The sequence below is a fragment of the Myotis brandtii genome, unplaced genomic scaffold (assembly GCF_000412655.1).
Source record: "Myotis brandtii unplaced genomic scaffold, ASM41265v1 scaffold305, whole genome shotgun sequence".
NCBI classification, from domain to species: Eukaryota; Metazoa; Chordata; class Mammalia; order Chiroptera; family Vespertilionidae; genus Myotis; species Myotis brandtii.
The window spans coordinates 4,332,020-4,346,497 of NW_005361652.1; the positions used below are offsets into that span (position 1 = coordinate 4,332,020).

General features: G+C 48.6%; 2 protein-coding genes across 3 annotated transcripts in view; one reads left to right on the forward strand and one right to left on the reverse strand.

Moving 5' to 3' along the window:
* SRPX2 (sushi-repeat containing protein, X-linked 2) overlaps window positions 1–5,303 on the reverse strand; it is a 28,286-nt gene extending 22,983 nt beyond the window's left edge. Inside the window, exons 1-2 of one of the 2 annotated variants that reach the window (XM_005869895.2) lie at window positions 4,896–5,303; window positions 2,164–2,381 (exon numbers count right to left, since the gene is read on the reverse strand). In XM_005869895.2, coding sequence (XP_005869957.1) covers window positions 2,164–2,245 — 82 coding nt within the window. In that variant the 5' untranslated portion in view covers window positions 2,246–2,381; window positions 4,896–5,303. Of the gene's footprint in view, window positions 1–2,163; window positions 2,382–4,671; window positions 4,732–4,895 lie in introns of those variants that run through there. The other variant, XM_014542619.1, reaches the window with a different exon arrangement.
* A 2,298-nt stretch (window positions 5,304–7,601) lies between these two features.
* LOC106726711 (pyrin domain-containing protein 3-like) lies at window positions 7,602–9,452 on the forward strand. Its single transcript, XM_014542620.1, has 2 exons — window positions 7,602–7,759; window positions 9,119–9,452. The coding sequence occupies exons 1-2, from the start codon at window positions 7,739–7,741 to the stop codon at window positions 9,440–9,442; spliced, it is 345 nt and encodes a 114-aa protein (XP_014398106.1). The 5' UTR covers window positions 7,602–7,738; the 3' UTR covers window positions 9,443–9,452.
* The last annotated feature ends 5,026 nt before the right edge of the window (window positions 9,453–14,478 follow it).

Genomic DNA, 14,478 nt, shown 5'->3' on the forward strand with positions numbered 1-14,478 from the left:
ACCCTTTTTTTTAATGATGTTTACTTTGAATTTATATTAGTTCACACAAACACTCCATCCATGCTTTTGTTCCGGCCCTCCGGTCCAGTTTAAGAACCCATTGTGGCCCTCGAGTCAAAAAGTTTGCCCACCCCTGCAAGCACTGCCCTTCACAAGGGTATGGTTGGAAAAGTAACTGATATTTGAAGACTATTTCCAGATCCACACTAATGCTTGGCTTATAATAGCAAATATGCTCTGACTTTCTGAACTGCATAGATATGCCAATATACACTTCTAACCCACTGTTTGCTTTATTTATATTCTTAACCATTCCCAACCTCTGGCTGATTATTCCTGGGTCCTTTTACTGATTATCCCTGCTTTCCTTGTGCCATTCCCATTTGAGAACAAAGCTATAGCTGGGAACAAAACCGTGCTGGATGCATATAGAGAAGTCAGTATATATAGCGAATGCATGAATAAATGAGTGGAACAAGCTCAGGCAGCTGAGCTAGCAATTTGGAGAAAGATTATTGGAAATTTTCCAGATTTCTCTCATCATATAGTCTTCTAAAAACAGAATAGGGAGAATGAGTGAGTTTGCAGGGCTGTAAGAGATTTCCCAGCCTGGGCTCCTCAGAATGAGTGGTGACCTTGGTGATTCTTGTGGGAGTGGGAGTGCCAGTGCCACCTTTGCAAACAGCCCTTTGAGAAATTCAGATAGGTCTAAGTTTTAAAATAAAACTGCCCTTTCCTCAAGACTCCAATAGCTCAGGCTTTCACCCTGATTAAGGTAAAGGCCTTTGTATTCCATGAGGTTTCTTATAGGTGTTCAAAATCAGGCTTTGAGGCATCTAATCTCCATTTCCTTAAGTCCTACAGTCTTTGGCTGGATTTTGGTGTTATGTACTTGAACTGAAGCTTTGGAAGTTGGGATGGATGGCTCCTTTAACTCCAAACAGTGTGTATTCTGCCAAGGGCTTGACTTGAATTTCTTCATCTCAATGACATCCCTTGTGCTTCACCCCCTACAAAGCTAGGTTAAGCCAAAGAGGAGAAGTTTGCATATTTGTTTGAAAGCTTCATGCAGCTGTTCCAGACAAACAGAGCTATTGCCAAAGTCCTCCATCAGGAACCCAGGACATGTGGAAAATTTTAGCTGCAATGACTGTGGCTGTGATGGAAGCAGTTTGTTATTTACTCATCTCTGGATATTTTCCTAATTCCATTGGTTGGGCCTGTCTCCTTCCCCTACTCTCCCCCAGCCCTCCATGAGGGCAGACACTGCAGGCCACAGAATATTCTTAGCATTTGGAATTACAGCTGGATCCAATCAAAAACCTCTGTCTGCCCCCTCATTATCCTTCCATCATTCTTCCTACTCCCCTTCCCCCTCTCCTCACTGAGTCTGTTCTCTTCAGCTCCCTATGTTTCCAGGGGCAAAGGATGAAACATTCAGGAATCCAGAACTGCCCATCCCTTCTGAAGCAAGGAACAAGCCAGAAGAAACTGGGGGATTCCTGTTTAAGAGAATGTGATCTGTATTGTCATTAAAATCTTTGGTAGAAAGGGGCTTTTAAAATCTCATCCTATCAATATGGTCTGGGGTGAGAGAGAGAGGGGGGAGGGAGAGAGAGGGAGAGGGAGGGAGGGAGGAAGCTAAGTGCAGAAGTAGGTGAAGCAGGTGAGATAATGGACTCAAAAGCCATGTAGTCCAACCTTCTCATTTTTGTTAATCCTCACCCAAGTATATTTTTTCCATTGATTTTTAAAGAAAGAGTGGAAGGGAGGGGGAGAGACACACAGAGAGAAACATTGATGTTAGAGAGACACATCGATTAGATGCCTCCTCCATTTGCCCCTACCGGGGCTGGGAATCAAGCCTGCAACCGAGGTACGTTCCCTTGACCAGAATCAAACCCAGGACGCTTCAGTCCATGGACCAGCACTCTATCCACTGAGCAAAATCCGCTAGGGCACAGGCTGTTTTCAAATATCTTTTAGTTTGCCTCAAAGCCTCCCTTAGTGGCCTAATACAACGTTTAACCATCTTTGTTGTTGAGAATAGTTCTTGGTATCTAATTTAAGTGTCTCTCATTGTAGTCTAACACTTCCCTTCTCCAAGACTGGTCCAGACCCCACCTTCCCTGGAGATAATGGGCCACAGCTCCTAGAACTTACCTGCTAACCATGTTGGTGTCACTGCTGGAGCAAGGAAGAGCAGCAGAGAGAGAGCTCCTCTTTGAGTTATTTTACCGGCCATCCTTTTAAAGGGTAGGGATTGTTAGGGAGACAAGAATAGGAGTAGATGGCCAGAAGTACCAGAACAAAGGAAAATAACTTTCATAAATCAGCCATCAATGAACTTCCAAAAGTGAAAGGAAGCAGAAATGTGGGATCTGTGAGGAAGAAGAGATTTTTAAATTAATGAATGCCTATTTTATCATCCCCCTTTTGTAAGGATCTTCCACTTTATAGAATAACAAGACTCTATTTGTTATTTATGGTATTTTTCCTTCCCAGAAGAAGGATATAAAAACAATCAATTTTCAATTGACCTTGGTGAGATCAGATACAAATATTCTATGGTACAAGTTATAGTGAGGGACACTGAGGTACCAAGACCAGGAAAAGGCCAACATAAAGTCATTCTATGTAATAAGACAGGAATATGCTAATTAGCTGTTATACCCGGAGGCGTAATGACCAAGCAGGTCAGGACCAGATCAGGGATCAGCAGGAGGGTGGACCACCGAGGTACAAGTGGGCTGCGGAGAGCTACAGGAGGGGGCAGGGCAGCAAGCTATGAGGGGTGGGGAGTGGGAGGAGGGGACGGGGGAGGAGCTACAGGAGGGTGGCAGGGAACTACTGGCTACAAGCTGGTGACTGAGAGTTACAGGACAGGGCAGGGCAGCAAGTAAGTGCAGCAAGTAAGCGGGAGGCAGAGAACTACAAGAGAGGGCAGGGCAACAAGCTATGAGGGGGGGCGGGGGGAGCTACAGGAGGGCGGGGCAGCAGGCAGAGAGCTACAGGAGGGCATCAGCAACCTACTGGCTACTAGTATAGAATAAAGATGGAATCCTGTTATCTAAATGGTTTAATCAATTTAGCTGGTATTTCCTTAACCACTAATCTGGGAAAGCATTAGCCTGTATGGACTAAGCTTGAACACTAGAGTTATACAGATCTGAATATGTATTCAATTCTGTCCCTATAAGGCAGGGATCCTCAAACTATGGCCCCGCGGGCCACATGCAAATACAAATATTGTATTTGTTCCCGTTTTGTTTTTTTACTTAAAAATAATATATGTGCAGTGTGCATAGGAATTTGTTCATAGTTTTTTTAAACTATAGTCTGGCCCTCCAACGGTCTGAGGGACAGTGAACTGGCCCCCTGTTTAAAAAGTTTGAGGACCCCTGCTATAAGGTATGGGGATATGGGCAAATTCTTTAACTTCTCTGAGCCTCAGTTTCCTCATCTATAAAATGAGAATAATAATAGTATCTATATTCTTTCCCAGCTTGTTAATTTTTTTCCTATTTATTGGGGTGACACTGGTTAACAAAATTATACTGATTTCAGGTGCACAATTCTACAACATGTCATCTGTACATTGTATTGTGTGTTCACCACCCCAAGTCAAGTCTTCTTCCATCACCTTTTATTCCCCCATACCCTCTTCTACCTCCCTCTCCCCCACCACTGGCAATCACCACACTGTTGTTCATATCTATCTACCTTATAGAAAAATTATTCCCTGGAACATAGGGAAACAATCATTATATATTAGTTATTATTACCAACTTTGTATTGGACAGGACTGAATGTCTCCTATCTTTAGTTAGTAAATATACCCTACCTATGTTCATAGCTTTGGTTTTTGAAGCTTAGTGGTTTGGTAGTGGCTTCTGGCTTTCAGTTCAAGTCTAACCTTCTAGTTTTACCCTGCTGAGCCAGCAGGAAGTCAAGTGAGGTTGGGAAGAACCTACTGAGGTACGTGAGGAGAGGGTGAGCAAGCTCCAATTGCCTTCTCATTTCCTGTCCGGGTCTCACTCTGGTGGGATTAGAGTTTTGTGGTTCCCAGTAGGCAAATACCTCATAAATGACAGTATTAAAACTTGCTGCCCATTGGTATAAACTGGTCACTGGACTTTTCAGTAAACACCTATTCACCCACATACTTTCAAAGAAATGCCGTGCTCAGGGAAGGTGTCAGTCCCAGAAATCGAGAAACAAAAAGATGGCAGATTCTGGCCAGAGTCCCCAAGGGACACAAAAAGTCCAGGAATGGCATGAATTCATCTTCCAATTTATTGCTACTTGACTTTAGACTTTGTCTAGACAGTGGCAAGGAAGCAGGATAGAGAAAAAGTGAGAGCAAGTGAAGGAGGCAGGGAAAGTGGAAAGATGTGAGAGAGAAGCTAGAAAGAAAAGTAATCTGCCAGAGCTGAAGGAAAGAGATAAAATCAGAAAAAGAGAACCAAAGGAGAAAGAGGAGTTTAAAGAAATTCAGGAACATGAACAGCTAGATAAACTAATCCCTGAACCCGCCTCCCACATGCAGCCTCAATCCAATTCCTTAGTTCAGGAGCAAGAAGGACTTTCCTTTCCAGACCCAATGCTCTGAGACTATGACTGCTTCCCTGCCCACCTCCTCCACAATTTCAGACTGAGAATTTGACTCACTGGAGTCAGCCATCCCTCTGCTGAGCATCGGGAAGGTGGTGGGAACCTGTATCTGCAGCCAGGTCACAGCTCAAATGAAAAACAGCATATGATCCAGTTTCATAAAAGAACTTCTTTCTTCCCCTCCACCCCCAGCCATGTTGCCCAAGTCATGAATCTTGTTACTCCCCATGGTTGTAAAGTGGGAGTAGTGTAGTGTAGAGGGGTTAAGCAGCAGATCTTACCTGTTTTATAGGTTTTGGTGCTGTCTTTTTCTCTCCTCGTTCTCTTTCTCCTTCCTCTCTGCTTCTCTCATCAGTTGAAAAAACTTCTCTAATTTAACATTCCTAGAACGAGTGGCTCCCGGTCTGTCCGGGCCTCCGGGATTCTGTTAAAACTGCCCAGATGTTAGGACATCCGCATCTGCCAAAAGTTTCCTTAAAGCTATATTAGCCCCCAAGCTATAGCTATTTCTCCCTCAGAGAAGGCTTTTAGAGAGGTTGGGGAGAAGGAACACAAGGATTAGAAGAACTCAGTCTGTCTGCTGCAGAACAGGGGAAAGTGTGAATGGCGCTGGCCCCATGCCTGTGCTTATAGTAATGACTAACAGAGGCTGGCTAAAGGGCCTCCCTAGAGATGTGGCCTACTGGAGAGCGCGTCTTTTTATGACTCAGCATCACATCAAGTTTGAATGAAAAGGAATTTCTCAAATTTGAAGAAGAGCATAGCTGACTCTGACATTCCTTGGAGATTTCCCTGTAGTTCCTTAGTACTCCCTACTCCTAGTTGCCTTGCCATATACCAGGGTTAGACACACTTTTAAACCCTAGCACTGATTACCTAACTTCTATGGACTTCAGTTTCTGATAAGATTATGTTGTTTACAAAAACTACCATGCACTTCTTGGCTGAAGAATAAAGACTGATTTCCTGTAATGAGTGGAGGGAAAGCATGCTTAGAGAGGCTTTAGCTGAAGGCTGTTTAAGTTAATCTAGATGTTCTGTTCATAGCAAGGCTGTAGCCATTGCTAAGCTGTTTCCCAGTGTCTTCTGATGGAGGACTATGTTTCTATTCACTAAGTGAGATTTCTTTTTAGTATCTGATAACTATTCTACTATAGTGCAGGCCAACTCTTTATATTCTCTGTCACCTCAGAGTTGACATTTCCATCCTTAAAAAAATCAGTGGTCATAGTAGAAATATTTTAACTGCTATAGAAAGGGTTTCTTCCCTGTATGTGCGCAAACAAATCGGTAACTTCTTTTCAGCTATGATAACAAAAAGTTCAGTAACAAGCCTATTTAATTTCCAATATATCAATCATAAATATGAATTGAGTGTCTACCATGTGTTCAACAGTGATAGTGGTATAAAGAAGCTGAAGATATGATTATGGCCTCATTAATTCAATAAATTTATCAAACATCTACTGTGTTAAGGATGGTAGACAAACAAAAATTTCTGAAATCTAGATCCATAATTAATTTAAGAAATATTTTTGAGCACCTATTATTTGCCACACACACTTCTAGGTGCCTGAGAGACATCAGTGAACCAAAAAGACAAAAATCCTTGCCCTGATGAAATGAAGGAGACAGACATTCAAAAAGATGTTCTTGATTACAATTGTGTATGCTTAGGGAAGTAACCTTCTTTAGGCATCTACTATAAGCTATGAACTAGGGGACAGTGGTGAGTAAAAACTGTGTGATCCTTGATTTTAAGGGGCTTACTCTCCAGCTTCCAGAGGGTTTATGTTTAGTAGAGGAGAGAAGGGGTACAAACAATTAGAAAATAGTACAAGACCATATAAAGTTTCAAAATATATGGTATAGACCAGTGGTTGGCAAACTGTGGCTCGAGAGCCACATGTGGCTCTTTGGCCCCTTGAGTGTGGCTCTTCCACAAAATACCACATGCGGGCGTGCATGTACAGTGCGATTGAAACTTCGTGGCCCATGCGCAGAAGTCAGTATTTTGTGGAAGAGCCACACTCAAGGGGCCAAAGAGCCGCATGTGGCTCACGAGCCGCAGTTTGCCAACCACTGGTATAGACTGTAAAGACTCTCTGAGCATCTCGTGGGAAGAGAGGGTCCTTAGTCTGTTCTCCAGAAAGGAAAATTATATAAATAAGAGCTCATTGTTAGGTCAGAGGGGTTTGGGCTAACTGGTTAGAGGGAAGTACAGGAAGTGGTAGGAAAAAAATTGAATAAACAGGATAGTACAAGATTGTAGGGCCCTTGAAATCAAAATAAGTGTTGACTCTAAGCACATGTGTTAGAAAATAGTGAATCTATTAAGTGTGTGTGTGTGAGAGAGAGAGAGAGAGAGAGAGAGACTGAGAGAGGGAAGAAAAATTTTATGAGGGTTGTTTTCTTTCTAGAAAACAAACAAACAAACCTTTCACTGGCTCCATCTTGGCAAAGAGCATAGTCAAACTCCTTACAGAGCATACCAAATCCTTCACAAGCAAACCCTACCTATGTCCTCAGATTAGTTTTAAAAATTTAACCCATGACTTCTCATTCTGGACACACTGATCTTGCTCTTCCTTTCACACCTTAGTGCCTTTATACAGACAATAGAGGTCCAGTGCATGAAATTCGTGCATGGGGAGGCGTAGGGTGCGGCTATAGGGTTAAGCCTCGAACTGACCTGTTGGCAAAGCCACAAACAAGTCCCAGCTTAGAGGGCACAGTCCTCTTAGCATAATTAGGCTTGACCTTATGACGCTCCCTAGATCCTTCCTAGGTAGCTAATGGGCTGTGGGAGGTGCAGCAAGTGCTGCCAAAACAAATGAAACTCACAAGAACAATGTAACTATGGTGACCACTACCTTGTTTACCTCTGGCTATAAAACAAAGGCTCAGCTTGCCTCTGGATCTCTCTCTGTGGCCTCAGCCAGGCACAGGAAGATCCACCTAGACCCAGCTTATTCTCTTTGTCTGTCATTTCTTCATCCTTCACCGCCCTCACTCAGGCTTTTGAACCCTTGGCTGAGCTGGCTGGGCCCATGTGGCGCCCAACGCGGGGCCTGAGTTCGGGTGAACTACAGTTGTCAGGTGAAAGGACGCTCCAGTGAAGCACATGCAGAAAACAAGAAGGAAGGTAAGGAGCGAAGTTTAGTGATATAACTAGGTGTAAAACATAGGAAATTCAGGATCGCAGGACAAGAATTTATTCGTATCTATGCTTAAGGCTATGCTCCAAGCACGGGGCTGTTCTGTGAGGTATGAACAACTTTTCAAATTGTTGGATTTTTGAGTAAAATCTGCCCATGGTTTTCTGAGAAAAGAAAGGTAAATATAGAGGCATGGGAGAAGGTAGGAAAACAACTTAAAGATCATTATATAGCTGAAGGTCCAGAGGAAATGCCTGCCTCTGCTTTCAGTCTGTGGTCCCTGATTCGGGACTGCCTAGAGCCTACTCCAGAAAGGGAATGGATGATTGTGGCAGGGGAATCAAGACAGATGGGGGAAGGCTACCAGAGGCTTCTGACTCCACCTGTACCATCGGCGCCTCTGCTGCCTCCTCCAGTCCCTGGGGCTGCAGCTCCTGTGGAAGAGAGCCCTCCGGACGATGAGCTTCCTCCCAAATATGAACGAGGATTGGAGGAAGCAAGGGAACAGTGCCGGCAGGTTTGGGATGATGGTGGTTTGGTGCAAACATTTGGAGAGCTTACTGTTGCTCATAAGCCTCTCCTTTTACCCCCTAAAGAAGCAGCTAGAAATGAAAGTCAAAGGGCTACAGGGAGTGGAAACAAGTAGCCTGGACTATGTTCAGGATGCAGGAGAGGAAAGCAATTAGGTAAATGACTGATGTTGATGATAATTTAATACCCCTTAGGTAGGGAAACTTCAGGTCCCACCAGGCAGTAGAGTCCTTATCCTTAACCCCACTGCAGCCTTTCCAGCCGGCAAGGGAACAGTGCCGGCGGGTTTGGGATGATGGGGATCTGGTGCAAACATTTGGGGAGCTTACTGTTGCTCATAAACCTCTCCTTTTACCCCCTAAACAAGCAGAAACAAAAAGAAAGGGGGCTGCTTTAACTGTGGCAACCAATGCCCCCTAGGCAGGCTGGGGAAGATAGACTTCAAGCAGGGCCAGCCCCGTCCCACCAAACAGTAGGGTCCTTATCCTTGACCCCACTGCAGCCTTTCCAGCCGGCTCAGTAAACCTTTATCATGCCACCCCGGGAAGCACAGGATTGGCAAGTTCTCCCTGGGGTGATAGATCAGGACTCAGGCAATAGTGGAAAGCACCAATCCTACTGTTAAAATGCAACTATAAAAACAAAAAAAGGGGGAGAAGAATGTTATCTGATAAATTGAAGAATGCTATCTGTTAAATTTTTTGAATTACAATGCACAGAGTTGTACAGTGGCCGAAAGGCATCGGGCCTCCTGACAAAAGTTTTACCAGATCTAGTAATGATGTGGGGAAGAGGTTGTGTTTGTATCTTTCCAGAAGGAGCAGTGCAGCCAATTTGGTTACCAGAGCATTACGTGCGTCACCACAATGGACCCAGAGAAGCTCCTTGTCCCATCATTCAAAAGACTGAGAGTTGCCCCAATGACAGCAATACGGAAAAGGAAGATGACGAAGGCAACGCAAGGGACCAAGGTGCCAACATGGGGTCAGCTGAAGAAGTTAACAACTGAGGCCCAGCAGATGGTAGAAAAACAAGATGCGGAAGCTACTCCCTCAATCATGTTTCTGGCTATGCTAGCATTGGTTAGCTGCCAGTCTTCTGCAAAGTCTTGCACAGCCAAGTCCAAGGACTCTGAGTAAATCAGCAAAAGAAACTTTTGTTTAGCAGAACCTCACTTATTGCTGTTTTGCATTGGCATTGTTTTGTTATTCTTACTAGTTTTAAAAATGTTAACACATTGGCATTGTTTTGTTAATAGCCAGAGCTTTATGTCTTCTTTACAATAAGGAAATGAAGAACATTAGAATGTAAGCTCCATTAAGACAGGATTATTTGTGTTTTGTTCACTGCTACAGTCCCAATGCCCCCAACATTATAGTAGGCACACAATAAATATTTGCTGCACGAATTGGAGATGTCAAAGGTTAAAGTAAGACAAAAGGCCAAAAACATTAATTAATAAAGAATGCCCCTCCTTAAGACAGAATCTACAGGGAAGTGTACTTAGAATCTTCTGTTCCAAATTGGCCTATGGTAGTAATCTATAACATATAAATATCTACAGTAACTCTAAGAAATAACTCTAAGACTTAAGAATGACTATATTAGATACAATTTATCTAGTAAATTTTAAATAAGTAGCTAGTAAATAAATAGGTAAAAATGAAAAGAAAATAACAGCAAAAAGACATCATCCTGCCTTGTACATCCAGATTGTACCACTGTTTTTTCATAGGTGCATCTCACTGGTTTACTTTACTTTTTTAAATCCTGGTAAAATATACCTAGCATAAAATTTTCCCTATTAACCATTTTTAAGCGTATAGTTCAGCAGCATCAAATACATTCACACTGCTGTGCAACCATGAACACTGTCCATTCTCCAGAATGTTTCATCATCTCAAACTCAAATTCCATACCTATTAAACAATAATGTCCCCATTGTTCCCTTCCCCCTGGCCCTAGGTCAGCCGTGGGCAAACTACGGCCCGCGGGCTGGATCCGGCCCGTTTGAAATGAATAAAACTAAAAAAAAAAAGACCGTACCCTTTTATGTAATGATGTTTACTTTGAATTTATATTAGTTCACACAAACACTCCATCCATGCTTTTGTTCCGGCCCTCCGGTCCAGTTTAAGGACCCATTGTGGCCCTCGAGTCAAAAAGTTTGCCCACCCCTGATCTAGACCCAGCTTATTCTCTTTGTCTGTCATTTCTTCATCCTTCACTGCCCTCACTCAGGCTTTCGAACTCTTGGCTGAGCTGGCTCGGCCCAGAGAGGTGTCCTTCAACCCAGCCTGCACCCTTTCCAATCTGGGACCCCTCAGTGGATGTCCAACTGCCTGTTTAGGCCTGATCCCTCTCACAATATGGGATCACTGGCTCTTAACTGCTCGCCTGCCTGCCTGGCTGATTGCCCCTAACTCCTTTTGCCTGCCAGCCTGATTGCCCACAATTGCCCTCGCCTGCCAGTCTGATGGCCCTCAACTGCCCTCCCCAGCTAGCCTGATTGCCCACAACTGCCCTCCCCTGCTGGGGTCTGATCACCCCCAATTGCCCTCCCCTGCTGACATGATTGCCACAACTGCCCTCCCCTGCCAGCATGATTGCCCCCAACTGCACTCCCCTACCAGCCTTATTGCTCCCATTTTCCCTCCTCTGCTGGCCTGATCGCCCCCAACAACACTCCCCTGCTGGCCTGATTGCCCACAACTACCCTCCCCTGCCGGCATGATCACCCCTAACTGCCCTCCCCTGCTGGCATGATTGCCACCAACTGCTCAACCCTGCCAGGGTCTGATTGACCCCAACTTCCCTCCCCTTCAGGCCTGATTGCCCCCAAGTACCCTCCCCTGACGGGGCCTGATTAACGCAATCTGCCCTCCCTTGCCAGCCTGATGGCCCCCAACTGCCCTCTCCTGCCAGGGCCTGATTGCCCCAAATTGCACTCCCCTGCTGGCCTGATCGCCCACAACTGCCCTCCTCTGCTGGCCTGGTCACCCTCAACAGCCGTCCCCTGCCAGCCTGGTCACCCCCAAGAGCCTTCCCCTGCCATCCAGATCGCCCCCAACTGCCCTCCCCTGCCAGCCTGACCACCCACATCTGCCCACCTCTGCCAAAGCCTGATTGCCCACAACTGCCCTCCCCTGCTGTTCTGATGGCCCCCAACTGCCTTCACCTGCCAGGGTCTGATTGCCTCCACTGCCCTCCCCTGCTGGAATGATTGCCCAAGCTGCCCTCCCCTGCCAGGGCCTGATCGCCTACAACTTCCCTCCCCTGCCGGCCTGATCGCCCCCAACTGCCCTCCCTTGCCAGTCTCATCGCCCAAAATATCCTTCCCAGCCGGCCTGGCCGCCCCCAACAGCCCTTTCCTGATGGCCTGATTGCCCATAACTGCCCTCTCCTGCTAGGGTCTGATCGCCCCCAACTGCCCTCCCATGCCAGGGCCTGGTCGACCCCAACTGTCCCCCATGCAGGCCTGATGGCCCCCAACTGCCCTCCCCTGCCAGGTTCTGATTGGCTCCAACTGTCCTCCCCTGCCAGTATGATTGCCCCCAACAGCCCTCCCCTGCTGGCCTGATGGCTCCCAACTGTACTCCCCTGCCAGCCTGATCACCCACAACTGACCTCCCTTCCCAGAGTCTGATCGCCCACAACTGCCCTCCCCTGCAGCCTTATCACACCCTACTGCCCTCCCCTGCCAGCCTGATCACCCACGACTGCCCTCCCCTGCCGGCCTCATCGCCCCCAACTGCGCTCCCCTGCCAGCATGATTGCCCACAACTGCCCTCCCCTGCTGGCCTGGTCACCCTCAACAGTTCTCCCCTGCTGGTCAGATCAACCCCAACTGCCCCTCCCTGCTGGCCTGATCACCCCCAACTCCCCGTCAGCCTGATCACCTCCAAAAGCCCTCCCCTGCTGGCCAGATTGCCCCCAACTGCCCTCCCCTGCTGACCTGATCGCCCACAACTGCCCTTCACTGCTGGCCTAATGGCCGCCAACTGCCTTTTCCTGCAGGGGCCTGATTGCTTCCAAGTGGCCTCCTCTGCCAGCCTACTCGCCAGGGCCTGATCGCCTCTTCTATCGGCCTGATGACCCCCAACTTCCCTCCCCTGCAGAAGCCTGATAGCCCCCAACTGCCCTCTCTTGCCGGCAAGATCGTCCCCAACTGCCCTTCCATGCCAAGGTCTGATGGCCCTCAACTGCCCTCCCATGCCAGGGTCTGATTGCCCCCAACTACCCTCCCCTGCCGGCATGATTGCCCCCAATTGCCAAACCTGCCAGGGTCTGATTGCCCCCAACTGCCCTTCCCAACTGGCCTGATCTCCCACAACTGCCCTTCCCTCCCTTGCCAGCCTTATTGCCCCCAACTGCCCTTCCCAACTGGCCTGATCTCCCACAACTGCCCTTCCCTCCCTTGCCAGCCTTATTGCCCCCAACTGCCCTCTCCTGCTGGCCTGTTCGCCAACAACTGCTCTCTCCTGCCGGCATGATGGCCCCAACTGCCCTCCCCTGCTAGCCTGATCGCCCCCAATTGCCCCCCGTTCTGGCCCGATGGTCCTCAACTGCCCTCCCCTGCCAAGGCCTGATGGCCCCCACTGCCCTCCCTGCCAGCATGATTGCCCCCAACTGCCAACTCTGCCGGGGCCTAATCGACCCCAACTACACTTCTCTGCTGGGCTGATCGCCCACAATTGGTCTCCCCCGCCAGGGACTGATTGCCCCCAACTGCCCTCACCCGCCAAGGTCTCATCACCCACAACTGCCTTCCCTTGCTGGCATCATGGCCCCCAACTGCCCTCCACTGTTGGCCTGATGGCCCCCAATGCCCTCTACTGCCAGGGTCTGATTGCCCCCAGCTCCCCTCCGATACCGGGGTCTGATCTCCCCTAACTGCCCTCCCCTGCTGGCCTGATTGCCCACAAATACCCTCCACTGCCGGGGCCTGATTGTCCCTAACTGCCCTTCCCTACTGGCCTGAATGCCCACAACTGCCCTCCCCTCCGTGGCATGATCATCATCAACTGACCTCCCTTGCCAGCCTTATTGCCCCCAACTGCCCAACCCCTGCTGGCCTGATCGCCAACAACTGCCCTCCCCAGCCCGGGTCTGATGGCCCCCAACTGGCCTCCACTGCTGGCCTGATGGCCTACACTGTCCCCTACTGCCAGGGTCAGATCGCCCCCAGCTGCCCTCCCCTCCCCGGACCTGATTTCCCCCAACAGCCCTACTCTGCTGGCCTAATCGCCCCCAACTGGCCTCCCCTGCCGGCCTTATTGTCCCAACTGCCCTCCCTTACTGGCCTGATCGCCCCCAATTGACCTCCCCGCTATCCAGGTCACCCCAACAGGCCTCCTCTGCTGGCAAGATGGCCCCCAAATGCCCCCTGCCAGCCTGATGGTCCTCAACTGCCCTCCCCTGCCAGAGTCGGATCTCCCTCAACTGCCCTCCCCTGCCAGGGTCTGAACACCCCCAATTTCCCTCCCCTGCTGGCATGATCACCCACAACTGCCCTCCTCTGTCAGCCTGATGACCTCCAACTGCCCTCCCCTGCAGGGGCCTGATTGCCCCCAACTGCCCTCCCCTGCCAGGGTCTGATCTCCCCCAACTGCCCACCCCTGCTGGCCTGATTGCCCCCAACTGCCAACCCTGCCAGGGCCTGATCATCCCCAACTGTCCTCCCGTACTGGCCTAATCGCCCACAACTGCCCTCCCCTCCAGCCTGATCACCCAAAAGTTCCCTCCCTTGCCGCAACCAGCCTTTTTTGCTGGGACCTGCCTCTTCCATGCAGGCGGCAGAGACGCTGGAATCAGCCTCCTCCATGCTGTGCATAGCAGTGGTACCCCAGGCCTCACCCCCAGAGCTGCCACTGGGCCCTGCCTCCACTGTGTGCATGGCCATCTTGTGGCGGCCATCTTGTGGCCACATCACATGAGGGCGTCGCATGAGGGCATCATGTGAGGGCTTCGCGAGGGTCAGATGCCACCTAGGCTTTTATTATATAGGACTAGAGGCATCAGGGGGTTGCACTGCCCCCTGTCACTCACAGAGCAGGGCCGATCAGGGGGTTGGGGCGCTGCCCCCTGTCACACACAGAGCAGGGTCATCAAGGGGGTTGGGGAGCTCCCCCCTGTCATGCACAGAGCAGGGCCCATCAGGGGGTTGAGGAGCTCC

What these genes read in the sequence shown, in the direction of transcription:
- LOC106726711 (XM_014542620.1), top strand. Translation starts at nt 7,739, where the DNA reads ATGCAGAAAACAAGAAGGAAG. An exon ending in TGCAGAAAACAAGAAGGAAG is followed by an intron (nt 7,760 to 9,118) that starts GTAAGGAGCGAA and finishes GTATCTTTCCAG; the next exon opens with AAGGAGCAGTGCAGCCAATT.